Here is a 15,670-nt window from a genome sequence, read left to right as displayed (position 1 = left end):
GAACACACACATGAACACTGAAGAACAGTCATGTGGAGACGGGGCTTTTTGGGGCCCATTCATAAAGTCAGCAAAATTATGGTTCATTGTTCTATGAATCTGTAATAACCACATTTATTTATTTAGCTGAGTAATATCCACTGTTACCCAGGAAGTTTATTATTACTTGCACCATGTTATATAGCCATCTTAAAGATGGGTTAAAAAGTGACCAAAAATGGTGATATGGGATTTTAAAAACCACCGAAATTGATTAAAAGTTGCCAATTAGAGTGGTCAGAAAAAAGTAGGAACATTTAGTTTAAACTGGCAAATAATATCCGACAAATGGTGAATGTGGTTAAATTGGCAAAAATAGGTGACATTAGGTGGTAAGTGGTGGAAAGGGTTTATAAGTGCTGGAAATATCTTGAAAGTGGAAGAAAATGTGCAGAAAAGGTATTGGAGTTTGATGAAGTGGCAGAAATGGGAGTAATGTAGCAAAAATGCATTAAAGGAGAGAAAATATGGCAAGAAAAAGTTCTGAAATATTCTTAGTATCTTAAAGGCATCTGGGTACACCCAGTGTCTCGCGACACCAAAGGTTGAGAACCCCTGATGTAATGTATAGTTAGTCTTTAAAATAATAATACTACTAATAATAATGCACTATAGTTTCTTATGAAAGCTTTTGTGTTTTGTCCCATCATGTCTTACCATAGCTTTGTTTGTCTTGTCATACTGTAGCGTTGTTTGTCTTATCCCTCCCCAGGAACAGATAGACTTATGAGTTCAGTGTCTGTTCTCCCTCCTCACCCTCCCTCGATGAGCGCCGCACGCAAGTTGGCTTTGGCTCTGGCTGAATCGGCTCAGAAGGCCAGCAGTGCCTCCCGGAGAAGAGACAACATCCAGCCTCATCCTCTGCAGAGACACCAAGCGTCTCCTGGTCCTGGACGACTGCACCGACCATCTCATCTGGACCTGGAGGTGTATCCCCAGGAGTACTGCGGCGTGGAGACCCACTTTTACCATCAGTCTGATCATTTCCCACAATCACACCTCTGCCCGGAGCCTTCGCAGGTCACTGACGGACAGGACAGTCCATGTAACTTTACTCCTAATGTCAGCCCGCTGGGGTCAGGGAGCTTTGACGAAGGCAGTGCAGAGAGGAGAGAAGAGCAGACTTATGAGAGTGTTGGGGTTTCTATGCCCGCACTGAGCCCACCAACCTCACCAATATATGCCAATGACTCGCTCAATGTTTATAATTTCCGTGCGTTTCTGGCCGAGACCAACATGCCCGCCTCCATCGAAGAACTCATTCCACGTCCTTCGCCTTCTTCCTCAGCTCAACAGCACAGCCCAGTAGAGGACGGACTTCTCGAGGAATTCTCCAAACATCCTCGCTATCCTCACCACCATTGGCCTTCTCACGCAGGACGAACGTCTGCACCTCACTGCCCTCGCCCGTCGGCTCTGCCACACCACGTCAGAGGACTGCACAGACAGTCCTCCGAAGGTCGCCACAGCCCTTTAGCTGTGAGACAACCTTTGTCTCCTCAATACAGACGATACCATAGAGACGATCAACCCTTCAGTGGCGTCCGCAGACAACAGCTCCAATGGCAGAGGTCAGGAGAGCGAGGAGTCGGACAGCCGGCAATCAGGAGAGCTCGCTCATTTCATGCCCCACAGATCAGCCACTATGATTTCGTACGGACGGAAGTGGTGCATCCAGACGGTATGTTTTATATAGAGCCGAGACCAGATGCTACCTACCAACGGTTTGTCCCAAGTAATGTTCATCCTGAGCGATACGACTGTCTCTCCAACCCCTATCCAGATCCCTGCCCACAGACCAGTGTCAAACACAGTCAGGCTTCCATACGCTCCACACGAGACAGAGGTCAGATGGATTACTACAACTACTCCCCACAACGCTTACCTCCTCCTCCTGTGAATAGAGAGCTTTACATAGAAGGTACCGGGACTGTTGTTTATGAAGCCAGAGATTCAGAGGCATTTGAAAGAGTCTTTTATCAACCAGTCCGACATAAAAACACATATCTGATTGGATCCCCTGGTGACAGTCCCGTATCGCCAATGGAAACCAAAAACAGGGACATTGTGCACACACGCAGTAAGTCGGACCCTGGAAACGCTTGCCTACTCTCTGCTGACAAGGCCCAAAGCCACAGTGTGCCCGTCGCATCCCCGACATCGCCCAAGTCCCTCCACATAGACTTTGATGTTACAAGGCAATTTGTTCATCGTTCTGGTGTGGAATCGAACGCATCCAGGCAGATGCGGATGAAACAGAGTCTCTCACAGCAGCCAAAGCTTCGCAAAGTCCCCTCGCTCCCAGAGAGAGGCTGTTCGAACATCGAGCACAACGAGAGAAGTCATACAAGATGTCACGACCAAGATCGGATGATGCCGTCCAACTTCTCTGTGATTGGAAAACCCGGCATCCTCAGAAAGCCCGGGAGGTCCCAGAGCACCCGAGAAAACCGCGACTACTATTACCACCACGTCAAATCCCCTCTGGATCCTGAACATCTGGGAGCCTTTTCCACTCAGCCCAACAGAAGGACTCAGAGCACTAAAGTCAGACCCACACAAAGTAACCACATGGAGGAGTATTACGCAGCACACAGAGCTAAACCCACAAGATCCAGTAAAGCTGCAGTGGGATATTTGCCTGGACAGGGCTGCATGTCTCCCCGTGGTCACAGACTGCTCTCCAAAGCTCTGGGTCAGGAGGCTTTTTATAACGCTGCTCTCAGATCTGAGGCCGGAGTTTTGGAGTAATTCGGACCAATAGCTTTTATCTGATTCCACATCGGGGCCAAAGGAGAACTGCACTTTATCCTCAGATGGACTAACAGACTGTTCAGTGTGTTTTAACTTTCAGAAGCAGCTTTTCAGAGAGTGAGATGAGGCTGTCCCTAAGGAGAGGACTGTTGTCTTAAATATAAGTACATTTTATACTAGGGGTGTCAAACTCATTTAGTTCAGGGGCCAAATACAGACCATTTTGACCTTAAGTGGGCCACAGATTTTAGATGGGAATAAGAACAAATGAATTAATGTGCCCTGGTTTACACTTCCATGTATAAATGATAAAGTATATCAGTCCCTGCAAGAACTTTGTTTAAAGAACTCTTAATTTTTCCTTAAATTGTTCCACAATTAGAGATTGTGGATTTTAATTTAATTTCTGTATTTGGAGGTGCTGAGATATCCACAACTGAATTAGTTGTTAATTTAAAAAATGTTTCATGTTTTTTCCTATAATTTTTTACTTTCTTCAGCGGGCTGAATTTGATGCGCTAAAGGGCCAGATTTGGCCCCCGCGCCTTGAGTTTGACATGAGTGGCTTGTACAGTAACAAGCATGTTGCAGTAACCGAGAGCTGTGGGATATAGTGTCAGAACACTACAACAAAGTGAACTACTGGGTTTATTAGGATTATTTTAAGGTTGAATGTGTTTAAATTAACCTTGCTTTTTAGATGTACTATATTTGTATAAATAACACAAAGGTCAGATGTACTGTACATGTTGTTTTTTAATCTGGTCCACTCAGACTTCATCAAGCACTTTGAGATTAATAACTATGTATGAAACACACTGTCTTAACCTGGTGTACATGAGGCTTCCTTATATAAATCATACATATATATTTTCATTAAGTAAAAGCCTGTTTTAAATTATTGTTTAGTGCTAAAAAAAAAAAAACTTTTGGAGATGTGAACAAAAAAAGAAGCTTGTGATTCCTTTTGCAATGTTTATCATAATAAAGACAACGAATGCCGAATGGTTTGTGTCCAAGCTGCCATCATGGTGAACCATGCTTGACATTCTGTATGCCTCGTGTTTTTGTGGTTGATTCTTCGCTCTTTGTAGCAACATTTAAGTGTAGTGGTTTTACAAAATTATGATGTTGGTTTTAATTATTAAAGAAAATCCTCTTGGAAATAATGTCATTTAGATTTTCTGTTAACACCTGTTTCAATGCATTATTTTAACGAATCACAAAAATAAAGATATACTATCAATGATTGTAATCTGTGTGAATCTACGACAAACCAGTTACAGACATACTGAAAATGACCTTTATTTATTTGACAACTTTCTGCAGAGAACTGCTAGTGCACAGACATAATGGTAAAGGGAAAATGACTTTACAGAGTGATAAAGGTATATCTGTTTACTGTATGTAGGTTTACAGACCCTGATTCAAATCGCTGGTGATCTCATTTGCTTAATTTTGATTACGTCTAAAAAGTTCCTTTGGTCAATTTACTATGTAGAATAAGAGTATTTAAAAAAATACAATTGAATTTTTCTTCACTTATTTATTTATGTATTTTACAAACAAAAGTATTTCAAAATCTCACAATTATAATACAACAGTACATGAGTTGGGCATAAAGTCTCAAAATAATTTAGGTATTTTTATTATGAGATTCATGATATGGAATCAAACACTTTCAGCAGTGACCCAGCACTAATAACCTGTAAGGTAATTTGAATGAATGCAGTCAGGAAAACAGATAAACTAAAAGACAGGGAGATGAAATTCATACTTCGTCATTTGGCTCTTGTAGGAATTGTTGAATCTACAGTATCATAAAGGCCAAGAATCATGTTGAAAATATATAAAATAAGTCCAAACAAGACTGTTTAAGAATAAGATTCATTATGTATAGTTGAAAAATATGAGTTATCTTTCAGAAAATTGGATTTTCTTTATCAACCATGTGAGTCGTGGATATATTCACCTAGGCTGGCGTCCAGATGGTGGCACTGTTGTTCTTTACAAATGTCAAATAAACTGTATTTAGATGAAGATCACTGGTTTGTTGTCACGCTTCTCATGTTTGCTACTACGAATCATTCTGACTAGTTTGTTATTGTATCAAAACCTTATCAAAGTAGATACAACAGCCTATGAGAGTAACACTCAAGCATTATTAGCCTGTAGCCACAGAGCGGCCTATCACATTCATTAATGGTTAGTTGAGTTGAGTGGCTGGAGGATAATCGGAGAGAATCGTTCAAGGTTGTCCGAAACGCCTTGGGAATGAATGCTTTTGTTAGAAATTATGAAAGTGTTTCCTTTGCGCATAAAAACTGCCTTATTTTTCTCTTCTTGACTGATGTGCTTGATCCTTGGCAAAGTCCATTAGGTAGACTTAAAGCAGCATCTCCTGGCATCTCTCTGCTTTGCTCCTGGAGCAGCGAGCCATTGTTTATTCATCGGCACATTGGCATTCAAAGAGCACGCTCCACTTTTCTCTCTCATAACCAACAAGTTGCAATTTTTATGCATGTGAAGGTTGAAGGCAAATTATTTATGGGAGACTGGACCTGAGGAAAACTGCCTCTAGCAAAATGGTTTACGTTGAGAGCAATCCTTTTTCTATAGGCCTTTGAATTTGCAGGATCACAGCGAGATGTGCATGTATTATTCAGCTTTTCGGGCAAAGAGACGTAGCCCTGTGAGACAAGCCTCCCTATTTTAGACACAGTGATACATTTGAGACACACTACCTTTCCACATCAGGTTAAAGTCTTATTTTTCAGAGGGGTCAAATGAAATTAGTGGCAAAGCCTGCCTCCTATATGTCCTTCCATCTGGGTTTTCACTTTCCCCTGCTTCTATGAAAACTTCTGAAATGAGAAATAGTTGAATAAAAATTGCGTGCTCATGCCTCAATGCTTGTGATTTGGAAGAAATGCAAAGCAAGTGGAGGTTCAGCTATGAGGGGAAAGACCTCTCACCTGTGTGAGAAATTATTCACCAACATCTGTTGACGTCCAGATGCAGGGATGGGATGTGTGAGACGTGCAGAGCCAAACACAGGCAGGTGCAAGGTGAAGGGGTTCCACCTCTCCAGGGCCAAGCAATCTGCAGGGAACTATAGAGCAGCACTTACTCACAGATGACTCTTTCATTTCCTTTTTGGTTATTAATTATGAACTATTGTTATTTTACAAAACATTGATTTAATTGTAAAAGTACTCCTTTCCACTGTCTCTCTCCATTCATGTTTAATCAGATAATTGTGTGCTCAAATTGTGCAGAAGATGCCTATGCTTCAACAACCGTGAGCTTCTTTTGACCTTTTTGTGGTAAGTTTCCATGTTCTCCCCACGCATTTGTCATTTTTTCTGTGAACTTTTAAAATATTCTGACAAATCAAAAACATTCACAATATTCTCTCAATATAATGGCCTATATATGACATAAGAACATTGATTAATGCAGGATATATACTCTAGTAGTCTAAACACAAATTATTATAATACCAAAACACAAGACGCAAAACTCTTAACAAAGTCAAATAAGGACCTTTAATTAGTAACGCTGTCCACATAAGGACGGCAAAGCCACTGATAAACAAGAAATGGAAAACTTAAAATAATAATGTTGCTCATGCATTTAAAAAAAAAAATTTTTTTTAAAAAGTGAATAAATCAGCTATACATCGCTATTGACTGTTGTCGATTCATCGGTGATAGCTATAATTGGACAGATTAATGGGTATCAATAGTTTAATCAGTATGTTGGAGTCGATGAATTGCCTTTAGGGGTGAATAAATGTTGTGAATGCGATATTTTATTCTGAAACTCTCGCTAAACAGACATTTTAGCTGACACACAAACAACATTTTCAGATACTTCAAATGTTGAGTTCTCACTGCTGTTCAGAAATAATTATTGCCATAAGGGGTAAAATGGACCTTCCATTCTGAGAGCAGTCAATGCATTATTCAGAAAAAAGAACAAAAAGAATCAGACCTCTGTAGTAGTGGCAATCCTGTAAAAACGCTGACCAATCCCTGCCATTCAGTCCGAATGGAAACAACCAATCAGGTGCCTTGTGGGAGGGATTTATTTTTTTAATATCAGATATGCGTTTAAACTTGTGGGGGTGGAGCTTGATTTCTAACATCATGGACAGTATTTTAAACAAATAACTAATAGACAACTACTTCCTGCAGTACAGAGCTAAGTATTAAGATGGTGTTTGGTCCTATTCCCGTTATCCTTTCAATCTCCCATTCTAGTTACGTGACTGCTGCTGCTGCCACCAATGAAATACGTATTCTGTGTGCGGTTCATGTTTGTAAAGATCTGGTATACGGCGCCACTGATAAAAGCACATTTTTTAGATCATTTGTGACCCTGCTAATTACAGAATTACCATGACAATGGGTTTGTGTTTAATTAAAGCAGCCCAGAGAACCTTCTCAATGCCTGGGGTAACCAATTAAGCCTGGGGTATGGACAGAAATGAACATTTTGTTGTAGTGTATCCATGGCTCCTGTAAATGAAAATCAGATGCCTTTTAGACGGAGCGTTGGTGGCAGGGTCGGGAAGAGAACAGGAGCATAATGGAAGGTGATTGAATAGGTGATTAGAGCTCAGGTTTTTAACAAAGGAGCCTTACTTACAGTCATGGCTGCATGTTGGAGCTAAGTTATTTAATTACACATTCACATGCAGATCAAAGTCACCAAGTAGTGTCAATACCGTGTGTTAGGACTATGTGGGCTAATGCAAGGCTTGTATTGTAAATAATGCTCTTGACCTTTAAGTGTAAGAATAAAGGCCATAGACGCACAATGCAATCATATAAGGAAGGCATCACAACTGTGGAGTAACTTTAGATAGTACAAGCTTTTTTTTGTAAATAATGCATGCATAATATCTCGCGGGGTGGGTGTGGTGGTGGAAGACCAAGTGCAGAAAAGGATGGAGGTAGGAGTAATGTTCAAAAATCCAATCCATGTTTATTAAAAACTAACAAAAAAACAAGCAAAGCACAAGGAAAACTGGGAACAAGAACGCCGCGGCACACAAGGAGGTAACATTGGCTGATGTAATACTCATACTAAGAATGAGTATGTAGCAGTGACGTGCAGTCAGGGTCGGCAAGCTAGGCAGTGCCTACCCAAGTGATATTTTGATTATTTGTTTTAATTATAATATAAATATAAATGATTTTTTTTCAATTTCCAATAGCCTACAGTACCTATAAGTTTGAAAGTGTCAGCATTTTGTGCTTTTCATAGCCCAAATCGCTAAACATCGCTATTTCCTAACCGCTGTAAGGCAGGAGGAGGCCACACCCCTTCTCAAAGGCACATTGCTGCTCTGCCTCTGTTCCCATAGCGTGTTTTTATATGTGCATGCGCAGTCAGTTCCCTAATATGACAACCATTCACGTCCAAAGGCAGCTCTCTACGCAGCCTTTAGATGTAAACGGGCTATGCTAAATGCTATACGTAAGTTCACAGTGCATTAGTGAATTGATATCACGTGACTGCTGCTGCTACGTTCTCTAGCTAGAAGCGGGATAACACTACAGACAGGATGACAGCGCTAGAGATGATAAAGAAACCTTCTTTTGAGGAAAAACAACACTTTTAAAAGATGGGAGACCAACACCTGAGCTACCAGACCTTCAGCAAAGGTAAGGTCAGAAAATTGTTGGTATTTTTCACAGTGAATGGTACAAAAGGAAGGATTGGCTTTGTGGATGCACATCACTGAGGCTGTTCTGAGTTGGTTTTGTTGTTGTTGTTGTTGTCATTTTCTCCATGTTTCTGTGTTTCCAACACAAACAACGGATGCGCTGCCGTGTCATGAGATATATCTTGTTGGGAGAGTATAGAAGCTATATTAAATAATTGTTTAAGTTTATTTAATGGTGTTTTATGATCTTGATTTGATTAAATTAACACTTGCCAGCAGAAACATATGAAATTGTCTTTGGAGTCGACATTGGTGGTCTCAATTTGCAGCACAACAAAAGCATCTCTTATGATCTCCCACCAGTTTTTTAGGGATTTTGTTTTGAGGTTTAGTCAGCAGCAGAGTGGGAGGTCTCTAAAAAAAACCTCTGAAATGTCAGTATGAAATTTGTTTCTGTGATTTTTATGGATCAAATGACCACATGTTGATATTTTACTTGGTCACTTTCTCGCGTAGAATGCTAATCAGCATCTTGCTATGCAACACCTGTGAGGTGGGATGGATTATCTTTAGAAAAAGGAGAAGTGCTCACGAACACAGATTTAGACAGATTGGTGAACAATATTTGTGAGCAATAGGTCTTTAGTGTATATAGAAAATGTTTTAAATCTTTGCGTTCTGCTCATGAAAAATGGGAGCAAAAACAAAAGTGTTGCGTTTCTATCTTAGTTCAGGTTGCACGTCTTCCACGTATAAATATTATCAAGAATGTAAGGCACCGATAACATCCAAGGAGGGGTGGACTGGCCATCTGGCATACCGGGCATCTTCCTGCTGGGCCATCTACCCAAAGCGGGCCAATCCGGTTCACAACGTGTTTTTGTTTTTTGCAAACCAGTGAAGGCAGACATGGTAACGTGGCAAAAAAATTGTCCAAAAGGGGCTAAAATGTGGCAAGAAAAGAGTGAAAAGTGACTAAAATGGGCCAGAAGCAGTGAAGAGTGGCCAAAAAATTGGCAAATGAAAGAGAACTAGGTGGTATGTAATGGCAAAGTGTATCTCATTCTTAAATTGGCAAAATGTGGCAAACAATAGTGAAAAAGGGCAAAAATGTGGAACAAAAAGAAGCAAAATGTAGGGAAAAAAGGAAACAAGTGGAATTTATTGGGCAAAAGTTAATGGATGGAAAGTGGCCAAAATACATTAAAGAAAGGGCAAAAATTTGGTGTAAAAAAAAAAATAAAACATGCAAAAATGGACCAAAAAAAAGGGATATTTATTGGAAAAATATAGCTGAAGTCTGAAAAAAAGTGTCAGAACTTTTTGATAAGCGGCAAAAATTGGACAAAAGAAGTTGCAAAATGGCCAAAGGAAAATGGGGTCAAAAAGTTTCCCCTTTTCAAGGTTTTCTGGGGAATAATAAATGAAACTAAGACATCAATAGCATCACTCAGTTAATAAAGGCTTCTACGTGGTGTCCGTTGATAATGTCTGGACAGAAAATGCCAGGGCGGAATTTTTGTCCCAGTCCACTCCTGCATCCATGCAATAAGTGACATTAAATTAAATTCACTGTAAATTTCCTTACTTTTATGACCACTTTTTTATTTAATTTGGGAAATGTTTGTGGATTAATGTAACAAAAATTGCAAGATTATGGAAAAAAATTGAATTCTTTTAACAATTTGAGATCAAATGTAATATAAGCATGGACAAACTGTGAGCCCTTCCAAAAAATGTGAAGTTTCATTAAATGTGTGTATTTAAAAATATATCCACAAATGAGTTAGTTGGTAATTTACACAATGATAAATGTCATGAAGTAATGTGCTTGTTCTCTTATTTATTTTTACGTTGGTTGAAGGTGAAGAGGAAGATGGACGTTCCTCTCTCTAACATAGTTTATTTGTTCTGTTTATTAGTAAAATGCTTGTTTTGTTGGTTTTGGTCCTGATTTAAGTTTGAGGTGCAGGTGAGGGCTCCACCTGTGACCAGTTACTCTGATTGGTCAGCAGCTATAAAGCCAGGCTGTGGTCAGTCTCAACAGACTCATCTGAGTGGAGAGGAGACGCTTGGCTGGCTTTGAAATATTTGACTGAAAATAAAATATGTTATTACCACCTACTTCCTCTGATTCAAAGGGTTTTTCTCCTTTCATCCACTGTGTTTTGGACTGATGCTTAACAATAATATAGTTTTCTCTGTCTTGGATACTCTGAACTGCACTGTGTCAAACTCAAGGTTTGGGGGCCAAATCCGGCTCTTTAAAGGGGACATATGATGCTAAATCCACTTTTTTAGCCCTTAAATGCATTTTGTTGTATATTTAGATTGTTTAGAAGTACAGAAAAGTTCAAATTAATCTCTTCAGGTGCTCCGTTGATATCTTTATATTCTGTTTTGGTCAAATTTTTCAATCTGTTTCGATTTTTCTATTCTATATTAGGTTTTTTGAACAATAATGTCACAGTATTTGCAGCGGAACTGCCAAATTAGGACATCAACTCCAGGTCCAACACTTTGAGCAATCCGCCATTTTTATTTCTCGCTTTTACTTTGTAGTCCAAGCTCAAGGATGCCCAAGTTGCGAGATAAGTCAAAATGTTCAGTTGTTGGATGTGGTAACCCACACGTTTCATTACGTTTCCCAGCATCAGAACCTTTTCAAAGTGCCTGGTTGAGTTTTATTTTTCACGGAGATGTACCCACATCTGTGGGTAAGTTCATTTTTGTGTGCGCGAAGCACTTCAAGGATGACTGCTTCAGCAACCTCCACCAGTATGAAGAAGGATTTACCGAAAGACTTTGTCTGATTGAGGGTTCAATTCCTTCTATCTTTGGAGACGACGAACAGAGCACTTCGGTAAGCTGTAAATAACGCTCAAAAGTGTGACGATAAGACGTCCCTGTCATTGTTTTGTTAGCATTAGCAGTTGCACCGTCTTCATATGTTAGCGCTGTGTGCTCGTTTTAGATCCTTGATGATATGGCCTACGTGATTTAATTTAAGTCTAAAGTTTTCATTAGTCATTTCATTTTGCCGTTTTTGTCTTTGAAAAGACTATTAAAATGCATTTCGTGACGTTAGCTTGGCGCTAGCGTTAGCTCGGTGCTTGTGTTAGCTCACTTGTTAGGGTTCTGCAGGTTCATCGTCATCATTTTCATCTCGCTCCCCCAGGTCCGACTCTGGCTGGAACATGTAAGGCTGGATGGACAAGTCTTCTGTTGTTGACATTTTGTAAATAACCTCTGAATAAAAAGTTTATGCGCCGCTACAGAATCGTATCTCTTCTATCAAACTACAAAAATGGCCGAACAGGGTGGAGTTGAACCGAGTGTCACCTCAGAGAGGGGGCGGGGTATGAAGTGTCTCATTTGCATTTAAAGAGACCGCACCAAAACGAGTTGCTCTCAAAAGCACATCAGAAAAGGGGTGGAGCTATAATAATGAGGAATTCAGACCCAAGCATTGCAGTTCCGCTTTATATAGACCACAACTGTATGATTTATATGTAAAAAGGATTTAAAAGCATGATATGTCTCCTTTAAAACATCCAAATTGTCCCGCAGAGGAAAGTGAAAATGGTTGAGAAAAAATTAATCATTGTAGAAATGTCCAAATAATAAAATAATGGAGTTGCAAAGGGGTGTAAAATATAAAAAAAAATTGAAATTTTTCATGGGAATTATTTATTTAAATTAAGCATAAATCAGTAGTACTTAAAAAAACCAAAAAAAAAAACCAACATTCCAACAGTTATATTTGGAATTAGAACTTTCCAAATATTCAAGTGGAGTTTCATAAAGTTTGTCACAAATGTAACTTTATTAGCAGGGGTTCATTGTTTTTCCATGCTTGTATAACTTAATGGAAGTCATGTTTTCTCTCAAATTTTTAAAAGAAACCACATTTTTTCCAAAATTATGCTCAATCCTGAGTGAGTGGTTGTCTGTCCGTGTTGCCCTGCAATGGACTGGCGCCCTATCCAAGGTGTACCCCCGCCCAGCACCAAATGAGAGCCGGAGAATGGCACCGGCAGTCCCCCGCGACCCCTGAAAAAACAAGAACAAGTGGGTCTGAAAATGGATGGATGGATGCTCAATCCTGAAATTACTTGAGAAGATTTCCCCAAAATAAATGAATGTAGTCACTATATCTGTCACCTATTGCTTGGATATTGTCAGTGCCTTATATACTACATACTTTTATATCATTTATGCATGCTGCAAAGTAGCACTATTGTTGAAATAGTTCAATTACCCACCTTTGTGGCCCACTTGAGATCAAACTTATCTGTATTTGGCCCCTGAACTGACGTGAGTTAGACACCCCTGCTCTCAAGATCTAAATTTGGCCCCCAGACCATGAGTTTAGCACAAATAACATAAGGTGTTAAAAACAAAAACAGAAAAAAACCTATGACAGAAGGTAAACAATTAAAAAAAAAAAAAAAAAAAAAAAAAAAACATGCTTCATCAATCAGAAGCATGAACAGTTTAGTTTTGGATGTTGTGCTTGGACAGTAAGTGAATTACTGGGTGTGCTGCTCATTGCTGGAGGTGAACAGGCAGTACTTCACCAGCTGGTCAATGACCTGAAATTCAGAAACATAATCTAATATGTATGATGAAGACAAAGAGGGGGAAGTTATATATTAAAGAAAAAGTCCATTAAACTAATTGCATGCATGCATTCATTTAGCACAGCGGCACAGGGAGTCTGTCTTCCTTAGGGCTCCACCTTCGATAATACAAGCATTTAATTTATGCATTGCAAGACTAAAATTTAATTTCTACGTTGGTACAAACACACGCCGGGATATAATTTATCTTTCTGAGATGCCCTTTTTCTATTGGAATAATTCAAATATGCTTTAGGGTGCAGGCAAGTAATTTTCTAAAAAAAAAAAAAATTACATTTTAAAATTATGAGAAGCTTCAAAACACCTCGCATCTACATGGAGCCACTAATATGTTTTAAAGGTGAGCTAATTTCATTAACTCCTGTCTCAGCTATCTGTCTTTGATGCATTCGTCACCTTTAGCTTGTCTTAAAATAAGGAAGGAAAAAAACATTTCTTTCCCAAAACTTTAAACCCCAGTTTTCTCTTAATCCAGAGCAGAAGCACTACAGCTGCCTGCTTTGACTGTTTGGAAGAAATAAGGAGAAAACGGAATAGAAGACACCCAAATCAGGGCTAGCCCATCACAAACTGTCCGATTTAAAGACAAGGGGGGCAGTGAGCAGTGTGAAGAGAAGGCACAAATGAATTAATCACATGTAACTCAAAAAAACTGTAAAACATAGACAATTAAAACAAGATCCAACACATCAGTCCCGTTAACAACTCGTCCATTAAAGGTGCAGTCTGTAACTCCTATAAAAGTGACTTTTTGTCATATTTGCTAAAGCTGTCACTATGTAAGGACAGCTTTACATAAAACTAGTAGTTTGTGTAAAAAAACCAGACTCATTGAGTCCCCCCTGCTGCTCCTGTAGCCTTTGCCAGATTACCAGAATGCACCGCGACAGAGCAAAAAGAACCAATCAGAGCCACGACTGTGTTTGATGGACTGTATGACAGCTGTTACTCACAGCCCCCGCCCCCTTCTGTCATGGCCAAAACACAGCAATGCTCATAGCAAGGTAGTGCCTGGAGTGCCATCTTTTTTACAGTGTATGGTCTGGACGAGTAGATGATGGAAATGGCATCTTTTCTGCTTGAAAGGTAATTACGGTTGCTTTATTTACATTATGTTTGATTTGTACTTGTTACACTAGAACTCTGTCGTGCATGTGTTGTTTGTGTGTGTACTGCTCTTTCAGCAGCCTCCGTGTGGGCTGCTTTAAGTGACACCATGTTGTTTCTGCTGCTGATTGATTGGTGTGTGCACATTGAGAGAGAGAAGAGTTGTAGTATTATGCTTTTAACAGTGCATGCTATATTACTGTCCTGTTGCTGTCGGGGTAACAATAGCTTATTAGGTCCTCTGAGGGAGGGACTTTGGAGGCAGGGCAAGAGAGCAGCGGGGAGGGAGGGAACTGAAAGTTACTGACTGCACCTTTAAGTCATCTTCAAGAAGCTTCTTTGAATTTGAGATTTAAGTTACGAATGAAATTGTTTCCCTTTGTGGATGTTCATACTGTACAGAAGCAACATACAATAGTTTCAATATATGCAATTAAAGTATCTTTAAATATTGTTTTGGTATTAAAGTCTCCTTTAAAACTATCATCAGTCCTGAAGTTTACATCACTGTGAAATATACATTACTGGTATCAAAACAGCTTATTAAGCTTATGGGTGAAATGTTCATTAGGGACATCTGTGATGTTGAAAATCATGGGACGGAAAGGTTGCAGTGGAGCACTTGATTTTCCTGGTCCTGTGCTGTATGACCAACATAGCAGCAGTGCTGAGTTCTTCCTATTTCTTGTTTAACACGGGGTGGAATGATGAAGGTCACAGCCATCACACACTGTGGTACAACTCAATGGTTCCTGTTGTTATATCTAATGTCCTTCATTGCCTTTTATAAAAATGTACATCAAAAAGTTGTTCTCAGGTTTCCATGGATACGGTTGACGATATCGAACCTGCATTAACGAAACTAGAAGCTACCATTTTTCTGCTTTATTAAAGCTGATATCCAGAGTTTCTAAGAAAATTATGTTTATGATTGTTTTTAAATGCCAAAAAATACCTAACTAGTCTTTTACTATGGTCTACTAAATTAATGTACATAAGTCCCTCCTTCGTCCTATAGACCCCTATACAAATGGAAACAATCGCCGTGATCGCCCAGCCAAGAGGCTTTGACTTCCTGTTTTTGAAACTGTCAAAGTGAATGAGGAACTGTGCACGGAAACAAGGCCGCGCGTCACAACAGCAAACGGGTAAATATAATTTTGGCTCTTACCTGAGCCATAGACCTATATCAATGTGACCTTATTATGTTTCCGCGATGCGCGTGCAGAAAAGTAGAGGCGTGGCTTCTGGTAGATTGGCAGAGGCAGTGGGAGGAAGTGGAGCTGTGTAGGGCGGGACATCGAGACGTTTCTCAGAAACTCCGGATACCAGCTTTAAGCATAAAAGCTGGAAAAAAAGATCGTCATTCATGGTATTTTTCCTCTTCGAGTTAATCCACGAGGGATGGTGAAACTGTCGCATAAATGAATCTATTGAATATTTTTTCATG

General features: G+C 39.7%; 1 protein-coding gene across 2 annotated transcripts in view; it reads left to right on the top strand.

Annotated features, from left to right (window-relative positions):
• Positions 1–4,042, top strand: part of arhgap32a (Rho GTPase activating protein 32a) — a 34,473-nt gene extending 30,431 nt beyond the window's left edge. For both annotated transcript variants that reach the window (XM_028464503.1, XM_028464502.1), the window contains exon 22: positions 752–4,042. In XM_028464503.1, the coding sequence (XP_028320304.1) occupies positions 752–2,790 (2,039 nt within the window). In that variant the 3' untranslated portion in view covers positions 2,791–4,042. The remainder of the gene's footprint in view (positions 1–751) is intronic.
• The last annotated feature ends 11,628 nt before the right edge of the window (positions 4,043–15,670 follow it).

This window comes from Gouania willdenowi, chromosome 13, assembly GCF_900634775.1.
Source record: "Gouania willdenowi chromosome 13, fGouWil2.1, whole genome shotgun sequence".
NCBI classification, from domain to species: domain Eukaryota; kingdom Metazoa; phylum Chordata; class Actinopteri; order Blenniiformes; family Gobiesocidae; genus Gouania; species Gouania willdenowi.
Note: the sequence above shows the minus strand (reverse complement) of the source record. Positions and strands in the feature narration are given on the sequence as shown.